The sequence below is a fragment of the Oryzias latipes genome, chromosome 15 (genome assembly GCF_002234675.1).
Source record: "Oryzias latipes chromosome 15, ASM223467v1".
Lineage (NCBI taxonomy): Eukaryota > Metazoa > Chordata > Actinopteri > Beloniformes > Adrianichthyidae > Oryzias > Oryzias latipes.
The window spans coordinates 9,270,552-9,293,125 of NC_019873.2; the positions used below are offsets into that span (position 1 = coordinate 9,270,552).

General features: G+C 40.5%; 1 protein-coding gene across 1 annotated transcript; it reads left to right on the forward strand.

The window, feature by feature from the left end:
• Nucleotides 1-2,242: 2,242 nt before the first annotated feature.
• Nucleotides 2,243-15,166, forward strand: LOC101171809 (B-cadherin-like). The gene is made up of 8 exons (XM_023963494.1): nt 2,243-2,247; nt 2,358-2,583; nt 2,743-2,987; nt 3,831-3,973; nt 8,883-8,974; nt 9,681-9,813; nt 11,976-12,182; nt 13,920-15,166. The coding sequence occupies exons 1-8, from the start codon at nt 2,243-2,245 to the stop codon at nt 14,030-14,032; spliced, it is 1,164 nt and encodes a 387-aa protein (XP_023819262.1). The 3' UTR covers nt 14,033-15,166.
• Nucleotides 15,167-22,574: the final 7,408 nt, after the last annotated feature.

The window sequence follows — 22,574 nt, forward strand, 5'->3', positions numbered from 1 at the left end:
CCCACCCCCCACCCCCACCCCCGGTCATTCATTTATCAATCAATCAATCAATTTATTATTTGTATAGCACTTATAAAAGCCAAGGCAACCAAAGTGCTTAACAGAAAATCCAATAAAATCCCAAACAATATGATGCAATAAAGAAACAATCACAATAAAACAATAAAATCAATTGAACAATAAAAGAAATAAAACAATAAAAACAATAAAAGAATAAAATTAATAAAATGAACAAGTCCCACTAGATACGCTCACTGGAGTTAAAAGCCTGAGTAAAAAGATGTGTTTTTAAAAGAGTCTTAAAATTACTGACAGTTCTGGCAGACCTCACAGAGAAGGGGAGAGCATTCCAGAGTTTAGGACCTGCAACTGAAAAGGCTCTGTCTCCCCGAGTCACAAGCCGAGTCCTGGGAACCATTAAAAGCATTTGATCTTCAGACCCTAGGACTCGACATGGACGATAGACATGCAAGAGCTCTGAAAGATACTGAGGTGCCAGACCATTCAGACATTTAAAAACCAAAAGTAGAATCTTAAAAGAAATTCTGAAAGACACAGGCAGCCAATGAAGTGAGCGTAATATCGGGGTTATATGCTCACACCGTCTGGTCCCCGTTAACAGGCGGGCCGCTGAATTTTGAACCAGCTGGAGACGGCGGAGCAGAGACTGATCCATACCACTGTACATAGAGTTACAGTAGTCCAGTCTAGAGAAGATCATTTATTTAAAGAGGTTCAATTTTATTGTAGATTTTTTTGCATTAAAATTGACCTTTGTGTTGTTGTAACACTTTGTTCTTTGTATTATTTTGTAGCTGCTTGCACACGCTGATTCTGCTGGGTCGAGCAAAGCAGAGGATCCTATGGAAATCATCATCAATGTAATTGATATGAATGACAACAAACCTATTTTTGAACAGACATCCTATGCGGCAAAAGTTGCTGAATCTTCACCAAAAGGTAACATCAGTGGATCATTTGTAATGTGTAACCCTTGTGCTATCTTAGATGACCCCACCCTTACATTGACATGTTCTCCCTACCATGACAAATGTGGATAAAGGTGGAAAGATTTCATGTAATCCATGGACACCAGTGAAGATCACAACTCATTGAAGAAAAAAGGTTCAGCGCACCTTCAGAGAGTTTAGTTTTTCTGCTGAGCTGTGAGCTCTGACACCCGTGTTAATCCTGTTCTCCAAATACTTGTTACTTTTGCTCATTGATTATGAGAAGTTTCTTCCTCTAAAGCTGTTTCTGGAAGTGAGCAGATGTCAGAGCTGCAGGTAAACTTCAGCCATGATTTAGACTTTTGACACTGATGGAAGCAGAAAGAAACTGATGTGTGTAAAGTTTGTTTGAGGTTTACGCAAGTGTTCAGTCATCATGGCTGCATAGTCAAAGCAACAATACTGAAGAACGGATTGGAGAAATGGTCATGTTGCCTATTAAGAGTAAGATTGTACATTTCTACTATTTGATCACTTCCTTTGACAGGGTAAGGACTTGAAAATCTTTTGGCCCAAAACACAGGTTGGATTTGTCTTTAAAATCTATTTTTTATTGTGCTGTAATGTTTGACCTCTTCAGGGACTACAGTGATTCAGGTTAAAGCCACTGATGCTGATGAACCAGGCAATGACAACTCAGAGATCAGATACACGATTCTGAGCCAGGAACCTAACCTTCCCAGTGATTCCATGTTTGCCATTAACTCCTTCAATGGAGCCATCATGGTTGAAGGTGTTGGTTTGGATAGAAAGGTAATGATTCTGAAATAAATCTTCTTGAAAGAATAGTTGGTTATAGGGCTATTATTTTTTTATATCTTTTAGTTTTGTAGTTAACATTCACTTTCTATTTTTTATCCTTTCATTACACTGTAGGCAAATTCCGATTTTCTAGTAACTTTGAATTTTCAGTGGTGTCAAGACGGTTATTTATGTTTTTGTTACTCCAAAGTTAGAGAGTAAAAAGTTTCTTTGAGCAGCTGCTGCAGTTGATGATGATGATGATGATGTGCCTTAACAGAAATATCCTGAGTACACTCTGAAAATACAAGCAGCGGATATTGAAGGAGAAGGATTAAGTGGAAGAACAACAGTAGTTTTGAAAGTGACGGACAGCAACAACAACCCTCCAGTCTTTACTGCATCTACTGTGAGTACAACACATGTGACTGTTTGGTTAACACTAATGTCTGAAAGGGTTTTGACTAATTCAAGTTTTCTTTGAATAAAAAATGATGTTTCATTTTTATTTAGAGGATTAAGGTTATTCTGTAGGACGTTTTTCTGTCTTTTACTGCATGACAGCTGTGAATATTTCCTGTTTTAAATTCCCTTTCATTTTGTGAGTGAACCCTCTTTGAGCCTTTCATTCTTTTACCCTTTCCTGGATCAGGGATCAGTTGATGAAAACGCAGTGGGGGTTCTGGTTTTTAAATTGTCAGTAACTGATAAAGATGAACCAAACAGCCCAGCATGGAACGCCAAGTTCAAGATTATCAGAGGAGATCCTGATAATTTGTTTTCCATAGAAACAGGAACCTACAAACAAGAAGGAATCATTAAAACTGCTAAGGTAAGAAAACAAAGACGCTTCTGAAAGATCCTGTTTTCAAGTTGTACAAATTCTGTTTTTGTTTTAAAAGTAAAGTTTGGTACTCAGCAAATGTACAGAGTCCTGAAGCTGTCCTTCACATTGATCAACTGTCTTCTGACGTTTTTCATCAAATATTAGGGACTGGACTTTGAGAAAAGCAGAACACACACTCTGGAGGTTATTGCGGAGAACGACGTCCCTTTTGCCATTCCACTGACCACCTCCACCGCCACAGTGGTGGTGACCGTGAAGGACGTCAATGAGCCTCCGATCTTTAAAGAAAAGGAGATGACCGTTCAAAAGCCTGAGGACGTTCCTGTGGACTGTGTGATCATTAAGTCTGAGGCAGAAGACCCAGACCTTGCACGTGAAAATGCTATCAAGTAAAAAATGTCCCCTAATTTTTTTTATGCTTCTTTCTAAATAAATAAAAAAATGACATGATAGTTTCATTTTTTTTTTTACTGTCGTTAAAATGTAACTTAACAATGTTTATTTATTTATTCATTTATTCGTTTATTTAACAGGGACAGTGCACATTAAAAGCATGGCTGCAATGCGCCAAAATGAGCCCAAAGGCTATTTTTTATCTGTAGTCCCCGGACAGGTGTTAAAATCGTCAACCTAAAAACTTGAAAGCATGAATTTGATACATTAATAGAAAATATACATGTACAATAAACAATCATTTAAAATACATACAAAATGCATACAGTGAGAAACATAAAAACAAGTATAAAAGACACAAAGGTGACAGATCAGACAAGGAGGGGCAGGCATTAAAATAGTTTAATGTAGTTTAATGTAGACATGTTTGTTGTCATATGAACCAGTTTTTTAGCTGCTTTTTAAACAGAGTGTATGTGGTGAGGTCTTTAATAATGTGAGGAACAGAGTTCCACTCTTGTGCTGCTGGCGCTCTGGCTGAGGGCACTTCTCCGAAATGTGTCAGTTAATCCAAATCTAAACAACCCAGAAATAGAGAGGAGGAAGTGTTTTTAAATTCTTTAGATTATTTTAAGTCTCTAAACATAATTTTTCCAGCAAAACCAGTCCGTCTTTTGTTTTATGCAATTGGTTTACACACAGTGGTTCCATGTTGTAATTTATTGTATTCAGAATTATACAAACACAATGATTATTAGAACGTTATTCTTTTCAGTGCCTAAAAAATATATGCATCATGTTTTGTAATGAATCAATTTGATTCATATTTTTGTGTGCAGGTATAAAATAATTGATGACCCTGATAACTGGCTGACAGTGGACGAGGATTCAGGGCTGGTGAAGGTGAAAAGCCTCATGGACAGAGAGTCCCCTAATGTGAAGGAGAATAAATACACGGCGCTCCTTGGTGCTTATGATAACGGTAGGTGGAAAGTCGAAAGAATGAATATGTCTCCTTTATAGAAAATAATAATTTATTAAATTATTTACATTGTTATTAATTGCATTACAACAGTGTTTTTCAACCTTTTTTGAGCCACGGCACACTTTAACCTTGACAAAAATCCCGCGGCACACCAGCATCCAAAAAAATAGATAAATAAAAATAAAAGAAAAAGCTCATAGTCTGTATTGATCGCCAGCCGCTCTGCAATCTCACATGCATTTTTGTGATAATTGTTGCAGAAAAAGCTGGAAGCTGCAGCTGTTTTTTTTCTAAAAGATGTATTAAAAATTAAGTCAAAAGATTCAAAAACTGTTTGATGTGTGTTCGTTGTTTTAAGACATTAAGAGGAGAGACTCATTGTCCACTAAGACAGTCACTTTAATGCATCATGGGATATGTAGTGCCGATAATCTGGCGACCGCAGAAAGACCAGCGTCTTTGAGCTTCATTGTTTTGTTATCTTGTTCCACAGTCTGATACCAGATTCTGTGGAAAGCTACACCGCTAAAGACGAACTTTAGCTGGTATTTTTCTTGGAACAGAGAGACTTTTTTGCGCTAAATCGAAACAAGGAAGTGAATACTTTAACCACTTCTGATTGGTCAGACTAATTGTTCGTTGGGGGGGGTTTGCATTCGTTGGGGGGGGTTCCTGCTGGCCCTGGCCTGGGTGGCGGATGTGATCGCCCGGGGGGCCAGCAGGAACCCCCCCAACGAATACAAACCCCCCCAGGACAGCTGCGAGGCTCCCAGAGCCAGAGAGAAGGGAAGCATGGGGGGAAAGAGAGTGCCGTCCCAGCCCAACCAGGAGAGCAGCCCCCCCGCCGCACCGGGAGGGCCCAATGCAGGGCCCCACCCGAGAAGGGTGCCCACAGCCCCAGACGAGGACCTCATCACCACCCAGGAGTTCTGGGCATCCCCCCGCCCCAACCTCAGGTACGAGCCAGGACCCCCAAGGGAGACCCGCTCCGCGCTCCAGGCAGCCACCCACCCGGCCCACGGTTGGTCCAGAAAGGAGCAAGGCAGAGCCCAGCCGTCCCCACCCAGGAGGGGGGCATCCCGGGGAAAAGGGGGGCCCACGAGGGGTGTTGTAAACATGGCCCGACCAGGCTCAGCTACAGTTGGGATTGCACAGTTGGGTGTCCCAGCACCCAGGGACAAGGGCTAGAACCCACCCAATAGGGACACGGACACCCCTGGGTGTGTGAGTGTTTCACACTCAGGTGTGATGTGATCCCAGGCTTCTGGCCTTGCCAGAAGGCTCAGGGATCCCTCTCCCTGCGTGCAGAGAGGGCCGCCGGGCCCAGGAAACCAGCACCCAGGGGACACGGCCGCCGATGCCAAGGGTCCAGTACCCCCCACCAGGGATGAGGTAGGGGACAGATGGTCCAAGGTCCCACCTTCCTTGCGAAATGCGTGTGTGTTTGTGAGGTTGTTTGTGTGCATGTATGTGTGTGTTTATGTTTCAATGTATATTTTGAGGAGTAAAGGGTGTGTGTACTAAGGGGTTGCAGTTAAAATTGGCGGGTAGGGCCCTGAGAGGACATCTCCTGATTACTCACAGTGATATCCCCTCACCCTCCCCACCAAGGGGCCCTAAATGTCTAAGGTGCGGTTAAATTTGGCGGGTAGGGCGCTAAGAGGACATCTGCTGCTTGCTGGCAGTAATGTCCAAACATCTCCCCTACAAAGGGCCCTACTTGTCTAAGGTGCAAATAAACCGAGAGAGGGGGGGCCCATTCCATACGGCAACCATGGGAGGGGGGATCACTGCCAAGTAGCCCTCCCCCCCCAAGGAGCATCGCAGCCTACACCCCTCACCCTAATATGAGATTATATAAGGAAGGGGGTATATATGAGGAAGGGGGTAGTAGTTCTTCATTTTTTACAGCACCGGTGGACTGGGGGAAGGTGCAGTTCAGTGCTGATGAGGTTGATGATGTGTGTGTGTGTCAGAGTTCAGCAGAGCAAGGGAGCAACAGGGCAACAAGAGGGGAGGGGGGGCAGGGCTGAGAGAGAGTTCAGCTTCCTGAAAGCCTGGTGGATAAAACTGTCTCCTGGTCTGCTGGTCCTAGTCTGAAGACTACGTAGTGTGGGATGGATGGGTCGGGTCATCTGCAATGCAGAGGGCTTTTCGGGTGAGGCGGGTGCAGTAGATGTCCTGGAGAGAGGGGAGGGGGGCACCGATAATCCTTTCAGCTGCCCTCAAGATGCGTTGGAGGGACTTCTGGCAGGACGCGTTCCAGGCGCCATACCACACCGAGATGCAGCTGGTCAGGATGCTCTCCACGGCACCTCTGTAGAAAGTGTGCATGATGGACACGATGGATAGTGGGGAATGGTGATTGTTCAGGCCTCCGGAGAAGGCCCGCGCCCCGTAGTGCGCCAAAGTCCGCGGGGTTTAGCTGCAAATTCGTTGTTTGCTCGATGTCAAGCAGAAACTCGCAGCTATATGTCCGGATAGCTTCCGAACTGTGCGAACGAAAAGGAAGGAAACTTAAGACAAAAACATATCGACTTACAAAAACAAAAAAACACTGTTTTGACTGGAGAGACAGAAGCCGCTGTGATTGGACTTTGTAAAAATGTAAAATATTTGGGATCTCAAACATGAATAACTCAAATTATTTACAGTATAAGTGTCTGAAAAATGATTGTCTGGGTAGTCAACATAGTAATGAAGGGAATTAAAGAAGCGACTGGCCTGGATTATGGCAAAATCTTAAACTACATTGTCTCAAACATTGCATCTCTGTCAGAAAAAGACGATTGGACTTTGTGAAAACATAAAATATTTGGGAATACAAACACGAATAACTGTAATTTTTACTGTTTTAAACTTATTTTGAAAACTGGAAATGGATTTCAGTCGTGTTTGAACTTATTATGAAAACCGAAAAGGATTTCAGCCGTGTTCACTAAGTTGTAGTTTACTACAGTACATGCAAATTCTTTACTAGTTGTCTAATGAGATGTATGTAAGTCTTACTAGTTAACTAGTGGGAGAGAAAAATTGCACTTGTTAACTTGTGTTTAGCAAAAAGCCGACTAGTTAACTACTTAGCACAAATTTTTCTTACTAGTTGACTTGTAAAAATCCTTGTAAAAATCACTAGTGAACTAGTGAAGAGCTAAATGTCAGCTAGTTAACTGGTGTTGCACTATGCTAATGTAGAAGAATGATGCAATCCTGAAAAAGTTCTCCTGTTGGCTCTGCAGTAAAGCTCCAACCCATTGCATCATCATAAAAATAACCAGAACATAATGTCCTCATGCCCAGAGAGGAAAAGAGGAGAATCCTTTAAAAGAAATCCTGAATATGCATAGTAAGCTTGAATAACTCCCAAAATCAAATAAATTGATCCTTGACTCATTTTTGCCAGTACGATTTCCTACCCGGAAGTAAAATGACTTAATCTCTGAGGCACCAACTTTTGCTCCTTTCGGTGCTACCCATTTCATGACGTCAACCTAGAGCCGGCCATGGCAGCCTGTTGGCGTCTCGACCACAAAATCATCTGAACTTTTGCAAAGATGGATGTGCATATTGTGGATATAAAAAGAAAGTGTTTAGCCGATCGCCGCTAGCTCCTCAAAGAAGGTGTGTGTGTTAGCCCAGTGGTGTTGCTGGCAGCACACACTCTTCCTGGAAGGAGCTGTTCCTCACTTTCAATGTGCAGACTTAGGTGGGCACTTAATCCCAGCAACACGGCACTGTGAACAATCAGAGAATCAGATTTGATAGTGACGTGTAGGTAGCGTCCTTTTTAAAACATGGAAGTACCAGCCATTGTAAAAAATGATCACAAAGGATAAATTAATTTAAATAAATAAAGCTAAGGGAGAGCTCCAAGAAGTCTCCAACCAAGCCCTGCATGGCCCTGCCACCGGTCCTGACTGGTCCCTGCATTTCTGTCCTGCTGTCATTGCTTGCTTCCGTTATACAGTCAATGCTCGTGTCCGCCCGCTAATAGTATGAAACCCAGCTGCAGGCCTTACCTGCTTCAGGTGGTGGAAATGTCAAAATCGACTGTGGCAAGTCTGCGATTACTATGAGCATTCTGTCTGCTCGCCCACACAATGTAACCGTTAACAGAGAGTTTACTTTCATTCATTTAACTGCTGCTAGCAGAGTTAGCCGATAACCTAGCATCAGCTTTTATTCAAAACTTACCGGTCTTTATTTAATTTCAGAGTCAAACAAAGTTGGTCGTTGTTGAGTCTCTGTCAGTAATGCCTTCATCCGCATGTTCTGCAAACTGCAAACCGTGTTTTCTTGCGAACTTTTATACCAAAATGTTGTGGTTGTTTTTTTCCACCTTAACATGACAACACATGCAAACAAGAACTAGTGCTAAGTTTGATTGACAGATCATTGACCCTCCCATTACAATTTGATTGGTTGGATTGTCGGATCAAACCAACGTGGACTCAATTTGATTGAATGTTGTGTCGGAGATGCACTCACACACAGATGCAAACATCCACAGAGACAGAGAGACAAAACGTGGTCTTTATCAATGTACTTTTTAACCTTGGATGTTATGGAAATAGCAAGTCTTTCCGAGTCAGAGGGCTAAAGTCCTAGTCAAATCATGAGTTGTTGATGTTAAAGTCCAAGTCAAGTCACAAATTACTGTTGTTCAAGTCCAAGTTAGGTCTAAAATCATCATAACTGGAGTCTGACTGGAGTCCAAGACATGTGATTCAAGTCCAGACCTCTCCTATCAATGTCTTGAAAGGGATTAAAGTTGGTATAAAAAAGGTTTGAGAAAGTATTAAAATCTACCTTCTTGACAGAAAGTCTATTAGAAGTTTCCAGTCCACTGAGTCTTTCTTGAGATCAAATAGCTTCTGCATCTTATTTCTGACTCTTGTCTTTCCAGATCCAGTCCCAGCCACAGGAACTGGAACCCTGGTCATTATACTTGAAGATGTTAATGATAACCCTCCATTCATTGAAGAGCGTAACATCACGGTGTGTCTATTTAGACTCAGGTGGATGTTGGTGGTCCTTTATGTCTGATGCACAACTGCTTTAAAAACTATTTTGAGATCACTGTGGAATGTTTTCAGCACACAAACATACCCAAGCGTTTAATTCAATATGATGGTTAATATTATGATCGAATCTGAAATTTCTCTGAACTTGAAATGATAAAGAAGTATAGATATTCAAAGCGAATTTCACGCATGTACTTCCTCTTCTCTTGTAGGGAGATATCTTTAGTAACAACTCAGTTCCTTCATGTCTTGACACTGTGGTTTGTTTAAATAGAGCAACAAAACCACTTCTATAAAGCAACATACCAACTGGGCATGTGTGGTGCATTCATGAACGCAGATTTTTAACCCCCTTTTAGCATATAGTGTTAAGACAGGTCTGTTGCTATCTGATACTACCACATTTACTTACAGTTAGAAGAGGCTTGGTGCAAAATGTTGAAGTGGTGCAATTCTTGTGTATTTTGCTCCAGGCTTTTTCTTTCACAGCTCTATTCCTGTAGCACGTTCCAAATTACTATGCAATTGTCAGAGATGTTGCAGTACTTTTATATTGGAGTTTTTATATTTGGAAACTCTAGTTTATTGCTGAAGGTAGGATAAAATGGAGGCATAAGGCAGAAATGTAAACAGTCAGATGATGATCCCAAACTGGAGCCTAAAGGACTTTTCATTTCTAGGTTTGCAAGGATGCCTCAGCTCCTGTGCTGTTAACTGTAACAGACAGAGATGGACCTCTTCATTCTGCTCCATACAATGTGATGGTACATGAAGCATCCAAACCCAAATGGAGCGCTCAGATGAACAGTAACAGTATGTCTGTGATCATGACTCAAAATGAACCCATTTTGATTTTATTTTATTTTTATTTGAAATGGTTTATTTCAAGCAATTAAGTAGTAATAATACACAAAAGCAATATAATTATCAGTTATACATTCATACAGTAACTAATCAAACTTAGGATAATTAGACATATTAATAAATATTGCTTAAAAGGAAGTGGAAGGAAGCGAATTTATATAATCCCACCGCGTTATACTATAACCATTTTATTACATGATTTATCAATATCCGGTTCCTAGCTTTTATCAGATAGAATTGAGAATCACAAGGTGTCGATAAAGCACATGCCAAAGATGAATTACTTAAGTATTACGTAAACTATTTAAGAAATCAACATGGCAAATGCAGATAAGTCATCTGAAATATATGCATATTATGTTACTTATAAAAAAAAGTCATTCATATGATTAAAACATAATACTATATCAGTAAAGTAGACACAACACTGTTTCAGGAATTTTGATAGCAGAATTTCATCATGTATCAAAGTTAAAAACATGTGCAAAATTATGCACTACATTAGGAAAGACTTTTGAATCAATTTATCAATTTTTGGAGTGGAGAAGTGAAGTAATATCATTAAAAGTCAATCAATTTAACAATTTTCAATAAGTGATTAATCATTTGTTTTACTTTTTTATATTTTTCTGTATTTTTATTTTTTTATAATTATTAAGTAATGCTGTAAGGGAAAAATAAAAAGGGTCCATAATCTGTCGATTGTCCAAGGTTGGTATTTCTTCTTCTGCTGAATGACAGCTGATCTTCTGGGTTCAAAACAGTTAATAGTTCTCTTCAATGTTATGTCTGCAGACATTAGATTCGGGTCCATATCCTTCTTCAGCTGATATCAGCTGCAATGAGAGTTGAGGTCAAGTTGTCTGCAGGTCAGAGCTCTGCTGTTATTCAGGTGACGTCAGACGTGTGGAGAAAGTGAGGAATCCAGGCGTCATATTTCTTGAAATTAGTTGGCTCTTTGATTTATTACTGCATGTTGTTTCAGACGACCGTAATAAGACACTTCTCAAAGTCCTTCATGGTGTTCACAACCAGAACCTTGGCCCGGTCCAGTGGACCGAGCGGTTTGACGTAAATCCTGCAGCCATTAACCCAAGTGTTCTCAATCTGCTTACGCTTCCTGAGAAGCCGTGCATGTTTTGAGATTTCAGCATTCCTTCTAGTCAGATGGTCGTTCAGATAAGCAGCTGAACCTTTCAGGTGTTTCCTTTGGGTCATCAAAGCTAGCTTGTGTTTGTGATTCAAAAACCTGATGAGGATCGCTGGTTTATCCGTCTCCTTTCTCCTGGGGAGCAGGTGTTAGGTTTCGATGGTATTGAGATCCAGGGAAATCCCTTTAGATGTGAGAAATGTTTCCATTTGGTGAACCAGAGACTCTCCACCGATCTCCGTATTAGCACTGCTAGCTACACTAGCGCTAGCATTAGCAGTGCTAGCTCCTGCTATCAGCTTCACTCCAGTTTTGATTGGTACTCCAGTGAGAATGACATTATTCATCCTTACTTGCTGTTCCACATCGTCCAGTCTTTTCTCCAGAATCTCGACCCGGTTTTCTTGCTGCTCGTTTGAGCCCGATATCTTCGGAACTCTTCCATCATTTCCCAAAGTGGCGTTAGCTTAGCGAACACTTGGTCCATAAAGCTTTTCAGCGTTTCTTGAATAATGTCAAGAGTCCTTTTGAGGTCTTCGTATTCCTGGGTTTTCTTCGGGGGCATGGTCAGCTCTCTTTTTTGGAGAAAATCAACTTTTTAAGTAATTTGAAGATAGTTGCATTCGCAGAGAGGCACGCCACACGTCCTGCTGTGTAACCCGGAACCGGAACCCATTTTCATATTTAAAAAGAAACATTATTGGAGATTTTAAAAAGAAATACAGCAAGGCTTCACCTTTAGAAGATGCACTTTTTTGTTTTTGCTTTATGCTTGAACATTGTCAAAAATGTCAACTCAATCATTATCGCTCTTTTTGCAGTTACAATACGATTTTCTTTATCTTAATATTAGAAATATGATTACATTATTTCAAGATTTTTGTTTGTGCTCCAAAACAACAACAAAAGGATAAAAGTAGGGACATATTTCGAAGTAAAGTTTTCTTTTCTGTCTTTGCAGAGACCAAAGTTGAACTGGTTTTAAAATCCAGTGTGTTGAGTGGAACTTACCAAGTGATCCTGAGGGTTTCAGATACTGATGGTTTGGAGCAGAACTGCACCATACAAGCTAAAGTGTGCAACTGTGTGGATGCCCCATTAAGGAATAGTTGGGGGGTGAAGGAGCAGACCATCAGGGGAGTAGTTGGAGGAATCCTGCTGTTATCCAGTAAGTTTTAGAAATTGTTGATTTTTTTCCAAGTATGTTGAGTCTATATTACATACAACTTTAACTATTTCTTAGATTTTTTTCTCTTTAATCTTTTTGAGGAAAAAAAACCTGGATAATGTTTGTCCAGTCAATCACCAAATGACAGTGTTTTTCAACCGGTGTATCGTGGCACACTAGTGTGCCGTGGAAGATGGACAGGTGTGCCGTGGGAAATTGCTCTCTTTCACTGATCTAAAAACATTTCCCATCTCCAGGATATCAGATCTTTGTTCATCCAAACAGGCCCTGATAAAACACTGAGTAGTTAGGAATATAAAAGATCGTAAAATACTTTTTTATTTGTGTTTATTTGATTCTATTACAGACATTTTGATAAGAATGATGGTACCAAGATTTAGCTGCAACTAAAGCCGTTTTCTGAAAAGTCCCGCCCCTTTAACTGTCTCCACCAATCATTCTTGGAGGCTTAATCATGCGTCATCAGCCTGACCAATCAGAAGTGGTTAAAGTCTTCACATCCTTGTTCCGATTCTGCTCATAAAGTCGCTCACTTCCAACAAAAATACCAGCTAAAGTTCGTCTTTAGCTGTGTAGCTTTCCGCGGGATCCCCTTATCAGACCGTGGAACAAGTGAACAAAACAATGAAGCTCAGAGAAGCGAGTCTGTCTGCGTTCGGTGGTTATTTGCACTACATCTCCCATGATACATTGGGTTAAAGTGACAACGTCTCAGCTCACAATGAGTCTTCCATGTTAAACGTCTTGAAACCACAACAAACACATCAAACAGTTTTTTAAATATTTTAACTTAACTTTTATTACATCTTTTAGAAAAAACAGCTGCGACTTCCAGCTTTTTCTGCCACAATTATCACAAAAATTCATGTGAGATTGCGGAGGGGCTGTAGATCAATACAGACAATGACTTTCTCCTTTTTTCTTTTTCTTTTTTTTTGGATGCTGGTGTGCCCCGGGATTTTTGTCAAGGTTAAAGTGTGCCGTGAATCAAAAATGGTTGAAAAACACTGTCATACAAGTTGTGCCCAATCACGGTGGAGCAGCAGGAGAAAGGCTGCAGGTGTAATGTGTGACAAGAGTGTCATCAAGGGCGAAAGGTGTGGAATACTGTGGTGAGAGCAGCATGTTGATGGTTTTAGAGACGCTGAGAAAGAGACAGCAGACAGAGCTGGAGGTAGATGAAGATGTTGTGATTCTCTTTGGAAGTGATGAGGATGGATAGGATTAGGAATGAATCCATCAGAAGAACAGTCCATAGTGGATGTTCTGGAGGAAAAGCAGGGAAGCAGACTAAAATGGTTTGGACACATTTAGAGGAGGAACAGTGATGATGTTGAGGTTGAAGCTGACAAGAAAGAGATTTAAAAGAAAAACATTTGGAAGTTCATGGATGTCAGCAAGGAGGACATGAGGGTGGTTGGTTTGAGCGAGGAGGATGCAGAGGAGAAAGGTAGATGGAGGAGGATGATTTGCTGTTGTGACTCCTAGAGGGAGCAGCCGAATAACAAATTAAGGTCAATCTTGTGCAAATACTGGTTGATGGATGTGTTGGTAGATGCTGAAGATGGAGGGTAGAAGGAAAACCAAAGAGGTAAAAGAATAGTGTATGATGGGTCGGATGGAAAAAGTGACTGATTTTTTCTCATCTTTTTATTCTGTTACCAAAATACCAGAATCTGTGTTTCTAATTCTCATGAGTGATGCCTTATGTTTCAGTGGTTCTGGCAGTGCTGTTTGTTTCCAGATGGAGAAGAGCAAAGGGGCAAGGGGAGCAACACCTACAAAGTATTGAATGGAGAAGACAATCAGATACAGAATTGCAGGATTAACTGTTGCTGGTCCAAGCAATATCTGATGTGTTTTCTGGTGTGTGTCGTCCTCACACCCCAATTCAAAGCTAAAGACAGCTTGATCCCTTTTGTTTTTTCTTTAATCGTAAACATCTTTCCAGTGTTAGGATTTTTTAGTACACAGTAATTGTTGCACCTAATTTTCAAAGTTTGATATAACGCTTTTAATCTTTTTTTTTGTTCTTGGATTTATAAAATGTTCGTAATTTCATTCGTAAAATACTTTTTAACATTTTAGATGAAAATCAGGCCAGGCATCACATCAATGAAGATCTACCGAACAAAATATTTATGGACGATGGTTCCTGTTGTGCCTTGTAAATAGTTTTAAAGGCTCTTTAAAGTTTCATTGTTGACAAAAGATTGTACTGGCACTGATATATGCTACATAAAAGTCATCCTTTTTGCAGACGATCTGCTTGGCTTCAGAAACTTGGCCGTTTACCACTTTTAGCTTGTTTATTTATTCTATCATTTTGGCAATGTATTAAATTTGTATATCATCTGAAACAGTTTGGTAAAAATGATTGCAGAATTGTTCATTCATGAGCTAAAGACACTCTTCCACTGTGAATATTCTGTTTTGAAGCATACATGCAGTTTAAAATGCAACAGTTGCAGAAGTACAAAAAAATATTACAGCTAAAAACAAAAAATTAGTTGGGTAAACTCAATGTTGGAATAATGTACATAAGTTATCTCATATTTGCTTTTGTTTGCAGAAATGTCTGTGTCCAAATCTTCTTCTCAGGGAGGTGGAGGTGAAACCCTTGGGGGAAGGCGATTATCTTTTTGTCTCTTTTCTGCATTCTCCTGGGAACCTGTGTTAGCTGTGTCTAGAATTCTACGAACGACGTTCTGTGTTGAGTTTATCCGTGTGTAAAGGTTTCGCAGGTCCAAAGATGCTGTGGGAACGCTGCAGAAGACAGACATGTCGTAATTGATGTTTTATGTTTGTGCCTTCTTGTTCCCCCTCCTTAGAGCTCAGCGCATATGTAAAATAGGGAATCCCGACAAAGTTAATAAAAGAGGAGGCAACAGAAATATTGCGCCAGAGCGGAGAGAGATTGTTACTGGGCATTATTCTCTGTTCGTTCTCCTCGTAAAAAGGTACCTTTGTCTCTTGTCTTTCTTTCCTTCATGTTGTTATTCTGATGTTGGAGGTTGTTTTAACCCAACACTCAATTAAGAATTGAAGAGATACTACTTGGTGGCATTCATATCTGTGGAACATAAAATATTTCCGGGACTGTAAACTATAAGATTATAAACCTTTTAATTTGCTGGACTTTTTATTGCTGTTTCCCCTGTGTCAGCTCAACATGGAAATATTTACAATAAACTTTACTCATTTGACGTTTTTGTTCGAGGTCCTCACTGAAGGGCGACTTCCAGCAGCGACTTACAGTACAGACCAAAGGTTTGGACACACTTTCTCATTCAAATGAATGGAAAGGTGTGTCCAAACTTTTGTTCTGTACCGTAAGTCAGCTCTCCTTGAAGGAAAAAAGAAAAAAATTCATTTTTTGTGCCTGTAATACCTCCTCCAATACTCATTCTTCTAAAAGGGCTACTAAATCAGGGTTTTTAACTGTAAATGCATAACAAGTCACAAAAAAGACCCACTCCAGTCATCTTTTGATCATTGTAAAAGCATTATCATTAGTCTTTTATTATGATTACGCTGTTCTTAGCCACAAATAAAAAAAAAACTGTCATTTTCTAGGACATAGTTTCTTCAGAGCAGCAGTGGTTCATTAGTATTTCGGCTCTGAGTCGTCATCGCAGAGCACCCCCCCATTCCCCCTTCATGCCGTTGCAGTACTGAGAGGAGCAGGGAGCTTGTGGCCCGTCCAGCGTATATTCTACATCACAAATAAGCCCTTTTTCAAACGGCACACATCTATTTCACAAAGATTTAAATAAAGAAAAATTCAGAAATGCATTTTTTAGCTTTATGTTCTTCTTCCATCATCAACAAAATGCCACAAAAACATGTTAAAAACACCAAAAACACAATTTTCATTGGAGTGGGTTTTTAAAGAATCTGGTTGTAGCAGTGGTGCTGTTTGGTTACCTTCCTTAGGTGTGGCGCCCCATTCTGGGTGGGCTCTGAGCTGCATTCAGAGGAAACGGGTCGGTGCTGCACTTTCAGGTTTTCCCAGCAGTCTAAAGGCCCGTACACACCGGGAGGAATATTCGCCAGGCATTATTCACCAGCGTTTTTCAACACGTTTTTTGTGTTCACACCCAGGCGATTTTCGCTGACGATGAGCCGAGCGAACATGCAATTTCATTCCCTGACATTTGATGGCGCTTAATGTAAAACAGAAATACTCCTGTACACAAGGTGGCGCTGCGCAACTTCACGCTTCTTAAAGTCGCTTTTCACTCAGAAGAAGAGAGCAAGTATTTACGCGCTTGTCAGAATCATACAAAGAAAACATGAATATTTCCAGCACCAGTAGCTCTAGCTCCAGTTCCAGCGATGAAGAAATTATTGTTCTGTTGAATGATGAAAGACGCCGGAAAAGACGTCGGATTTTGGGTACATCCCATATCTACGAGAAGAGAAGAACATGGAGAGTTTTATCGACTGGTACAAGAGCTGAAAATGTATCATGAGCGTTTACGGGGATATTTTAGAATGTCCGTCAGTGAGTTGCATCTTCTTCGTCTTATTTCTTCGCGGCAGTGTAGACACTACTTGCTGTATATCTTCTTCGCCGTGACGTATGTGTGCTCAGCAAGACATTTTTGTGTTTGAGCGCCCCCAAGTTGTGTTTTACTGTAACTTCAGAAGCTCCAGACACGTGTGCAAAAGCGCCATTCTCATTGGTCGTATAGTTTTTGACGCAGCGCGTCAAACCATAAAAAACGAACCCGAGGCGTTTTTTTAAAAATGTACGCGTGGCGTTTTTCGCGTCGGTGTGCACGTCGGCGAATATCGCGTGCGAAATTCGTCCCGGTGTGTACGGGCATTACACCTTTACTTTTAGATGCTTCTCTGTTAGTTCTGTATTTCATTTTAGGAAAAGTGTGCGAGCCGTTCTCTGTGCCCCCCCAGCTGAGCTCAGGCCACAGAGGCTCGGTCTGGGTGGCCTGGGTGATGGTGGCCCTCTGCAGGCGCACAGAAATTCTCTGGGCTGAGCCGGTCATCAGGGTGATGGACGTTTGGGACGGGGTGTCCAAAGCTGGACCTGTAGGGGGGACAGCCGGGAACTTGAACACATCGTCATCATCTAAAGAAAAAGCAACAACAGGAACTTATATCATATTGATGCAAATCTTTGTGGAAAGTTCTCTGAGACTGCTTTGGCTGCTCTCAGATTATCTTCATCAGTTCCCTCTGTTGCCTGTTTTTAAATGTCATTTGAAAAGGAAATGGCTAAAGATAAATGTGCATAAGCCACAAGTTTGAGATCTATCTGAAAGAAGCAGAAGTCAAAAATAAATGTTGCATGAGATTACAGCAAACATATATGTTTAATATCCTGTAAAAAAAGTTCATAAAGACATTTTAGCACTCTAAAATTTACAATTTATTTAATGGGTAAATCATAATCTTTTAATGACCCATGTTACAAACAGTTGAAGGCAGTTTGATTGGGCCTCAGGCATAAAGCGTTTGTGCAGACCACACGTGATCAGGAAGTGAAGATGACCTTTACATGTGGGCAGTGAGGGGCTGCTGGGCAGCGAGCTGTGACTCAGTCTGGAAGAAAGTTTAAAAAAAAATTGATTAACATAAACTGCAGATACGCACAAATCCTGCACAGTGATCACAGAAAGTGGGCTTCAGATAGGTCATCTCCTGGAAGTTGTGGATGAATCCGGGCCCCATCTTACTTTGCAGCAGCGGGTTGGCCCGGAGGAAGTACGCCATCATCTCATCCTTACTGATTAATCCATCCCTGAGAAAAAGGGAAAGCAATAACTGAGCAAACAATGGAGGAGGCAGTCCTCACAAAATTCTAAACAAAGACTGAAAGACAATTATCCTCATAGTATAAATAAAGTTTGATTTGATTTGACAGCTGCTGTGGAATGTGTGTTAAAATGAAAAGGATTCAGTTTGACATCAGAAATACTGAGAAACCTTTGCAGATGCTTGGTGCAACAAGTTGCTGCTAACAAGGATAAGTTTTTGTGGTGCAGAGGTAGAGCAGTTGTCTCCTGATTGTAAGAATAGAGGTTCAACCCCCGCCCTACCTGCTCATGTGTCAAAGCGTCCTAAGCCCAGACACTAAACCCCGCTTTGGTCCTGGTGGTAATAGGTTGACGCCAGTGTTCGCAGCTGAGTGAATGTGAGGGTGAATGGGACTGTGACTGTGAAGTACTTTTTCAAAAGAATGTAGTAAAGAACTTATGTATATAGAAGTTTACCATTTTATCTCTTGCTGTTTTAATTTTGGGAGGTAATTTGGATTTTTAACACCTTCATGCCTAATTTTTTGTAATATAAAACATTATCCTTCAATGTTTTTCTGTTCAAGGTCCAGAGTTTTAAATTTTAAATTTGTATTACTTTAATAATAATTTCAAATGAAAATTGTGTTTTGGGATTGTGATTTTGTGGCAGTTTCCCCTGACTGAGACTCCACACAAGGACCTGCACTCTGGGTTTGGTAGGCTTTCGTATCGCCTGACCAAGAGAGAGAGAGAGAGAGAGAGAGGGAGAGAGGGAGAGAGGGAGAGAGAGAGAGAGAGAGAGAGAGCAGTCTCGGTTGCAGTGAAAGCAACAGGCTCAGGCTCAACCAGAACAGGTTGTATTCTCTGGTTTTGGGAACAATACAACCTCCTTGTTTGGAGTCCGCTGGCTTGGTCATCTAATTCCGGAGTGATTTATTAACTACAAAAAGAATCCCGTCACAAATTTCATTGTTTGTTTGTTCTGATACGGCCATGTTTATTTCTAAGTTTTGTTGTTGTTTGGTTGCCACCTCTGTGAAGTTCTTTCAACTGCTTCTGTCAGTCAGAGCGGCCGAACATGTGAAGCTATCTTCACAGGGGAGCTGGTTGAAAAGGTTTTTCAGAGACGGGACCCACACTTACTGATCTTTGTCCAAAACACAGAAAGAGTCCAGAAATGGGAAGTTTGCAGCGATGTTCTCAAAGTCCTCTTGAGAAATGGAACCATCGTGGTCATTGTTGGGTTAAAACATCCTGCAACGTCTGATCCATTCAACAAGGAAAGAAAGACAAACAGACTGAGGTACCTTTGATGAGGAGAACGAACAGAGAATAATGCCCAGTAAAAATCTCTCTCCGCTCTGCCGCATATTCCTGTCGTCTCCTGTTTTATTAAGTTTGTTGGGTTTTCCCTAATTTACATATGCGCTGAGCTCTAAGGCGGGGAATCAGATAAAAACACAGGTGCAGCGCTATCAGAAAACATTAATTGCAACATGTCCATTCGTTCACAGTCCTCCCGCACCATCTCTGGCCCTGCAAAGTCTTTTCTCATGGATAACTAACACAGAGCATCCTTTGATTCAGGTCCGGAAGCAGATAACATGCTGATCTTGTGAAGACTCTAGAACAGTCGGTTTCCTCCAAAGAGTTTCACCTTCATCTCCCTGTGAAACAGAACTTGGACACTTCTGCAAACATGATTATATAACCTATGTAGCTAGGTAATTCATAAAAGCAAATATGAAATAACTTCTATAAATTTTTCCAACAGTCATGGTCGTGGTTCCTGAACACAGACTGTGAAAAGAGGAACAAAAGAAGTAATGACACAAAAAAAACGTCTGCCCTCAATTTGAAAAGTACACATGAAGCGTTTCTCATATCCACGACCTTCCAGATGTGATCACAAAGGGGTCTGGTTTGGTCGTGATACCAGAGGCCCAGTCCAGGGGGGCCGAAGGCTTGGTAGGGGTCGTTGTGAGGTAGGCTGACAAACACGAGTACAAAAAGAACAACCGATGAGCCCCACGCACCATAACAACTATGGAAGCATTAGTATAGCACAATTAAAAACAAAAGTCAAAACCAGAAATGCTTTTTCATTTTCAAAATGAAGCAGCATTTTTTGACTCAAAATTTAAATGAAAATCCTTAAAAATGTGTTTTCCTTTTCTTCTTCAACAGCGCTTATTCTGTCACTTAATTAAAATGATAATGAAAATGGTATTTGACATTTCATTTTCAAAAAGTTCTCTGGTAAATGTGTAACAAAATTGATTTACCAGAGAATTTTTGAGCATTCCAGCCGGACTTGATTCAGACGATGGACTCAATGATGATAACTGATGGACTTTGATGGGGTATTCCAACCCATTTATTTACTCCACAGTCATTATCACACCGTAAGAGCTGAAGAAAACCAAAACAAAAAACTTACAATAATTCCTTTTTGATTTATAACCATTCTTTACCGCAGCTAGTGGCTTTAGATTGTTGGATAACTTCAACTATTTTACAATGTGAGAGGACGTGTTGTCGTGGGTTGGGAGGGGCTGGGCTCAGACTGCAGGTTTTTATTGGAATACTCAGAAATGTGAGAATGGATCAAAATACAGTTTTGGGGTTGTTTTTCATGAGGAATTAACATTATAATACACTTAAAAGCTTTCATGCTATAGGCTCTTTAAGGTGGTTTTATTGCCTCAGAAATGTTTTTCTCAAATCCATATTCTTTCCAGATGTTGATCTATCATCTAGAAAGGTTTGAGGGCTTGAATTGTACAACAAAACCTATTGGAATGCAAATAATTAACATCAAACAAAGCAAAGAAATGTTACACTGCTTTGTAACATTGAGATATGGCCAGTGATTATTGCTTGGGGATCACATCACTGTTTTTTATTTAACCCTTTAATCCTATTGGGAGTTGGGTCATCTAGACCCACTAGACAGTGCGCTGAACCTTTTTTCTTCAATGATTTGTGATCTTCACTGGTGTCCATGGATTATATGAAATCTTTCCACCTTTATCCACCTTTGTCATGGTAGGAATAACACGTCAATGTAAGGGTGGGGTCATCTAAGATAGCACAAGGGTTAAAAGCAACTATTTCTCCCAAATCTCTAAACTATCTCTATTTTTCATTGACCACAAAGTTCTCTTCATGAAAAACCCCAATTTGCATTTGAGCCTGAGGGATTTTTAGTCTACACATTTTGTCCGCTGAAAGTGAACCAGAGTTCGTTTCCCCCGATAATCCGGAACAAATTTTCATTCTGAATACAATCAAGCAGACTCTGATCAGACAGAAACCCGTCTCTGACCTATTTTTGGAGGTGGTCTTGGTTCGTTTCCAATCAGACTGAGCTTCGGTTTGCTCCGACCTTCCCCAGTCTGAAAATAATCCATCCTCGGAGCAGAACAACTGAACCAAAACGGCCACTGTTGCCGGTGGTCACGTGATCTAAACACCGTCACAATGTAGCAAGAGATGAGCCACGGACAAATATAAAGCAATAATTGTCCTTTTATCTAACAGAACAAAGGGTTCAACTCCTTAACACTTCTAACGGGCTTTTTTGTGTCTCTGTGCTGCTGTGATGTTACCCTAAAAGCTACCTTGTACTTCCTTAACGGAATTTTACTTTAAAAAAATGCCTTAACACCACAACGATGAGACACAGCAACCTATTGAAATGTTGTTGGACGAATGCAGGCTCATTAAAACATTTTTTAACGTGACACACATTGCTTTTCAATGTTTCCCCGACAATCCGACACATTTAAAGATCTTTTTTTAAAACTAAAATTGATCAAACTGGTGATTTTCAAAATTTTGTATTTCAATAAAGGAGACAGTAAAGGTACTCTATTGGTTCCTGAACAGAATCTTTATTACCCCACTCTAAAGACCCTCCACAGAAGTAAGTGAGTTTTGGAATATTTCCACACAGTACGTACTGTTCTGGGCTGTGATTTGTCCCCCTCTTGCTGTTGGATTGCTCCCCCTACTGGGTCAGTTTATTATTACCTCCTTGTGTTGTGAACAGAGCATGACACTGAATATTTTTTTGGGTGCAAAGGACCGCCACTTTTTTTTGCTTTTCATTCACATTTTTGTTTTCATCTTTATGGAACATAATATGAAAGTACAAAACACAACATTAAGGAATCAAATAGAACATCAGCTGCAATAACTAATGTTATCATTCCAAACTTATTCAATAAGCCTGACACTGAAAGTGGTTTGCTTACACTCAGGTATCACCACATGACCACAATGGGATGTGAAATCACCATCCAGTCTCATCCACATTTCCAGATTGTTGTGTAGACATTAGAAATGCTATTTAGGTTGATTGTTTATTTTAATAATTATTTGTGTTGTAAAAGTTAGGATTGGAAATTGAGAGATTTTTGCTGCTTTTAATTGTTTAAGCTCTAAATTATATTTCTGAAGGATAATAATTATTGTATGCATTTATCTGTTTATAGTTTTATTTAACTACCAGTTTAATAAAGGACGTGTCTGCAGGAGTTTGCTGAGGAACAAAAGATGCTTGGCAAATGTGAGAGAATAGAGGAAGACCTGAAGAATGAACAAT

Bases quoted from the DNA above. Each gene is read 5' to 3' on its own strand.
- LOC101171809 (XM_023963494.1), top strand. The intron at 3,974-8,882 runs GTAGGTGGAAAG...TTGTCTTTCCAG, and splicing joins CCTTGGTGCTTATGATAACG to ATCCAGTCCCAGCCACAGGA. The intron at 12,183-13,919 runs GTAAGTTTTAGA...CTTATGTTTCAG, and splicing joins AGGAATCCTGCTGTTATCCA to TGGTTCTGGCAGTGCTGTTT.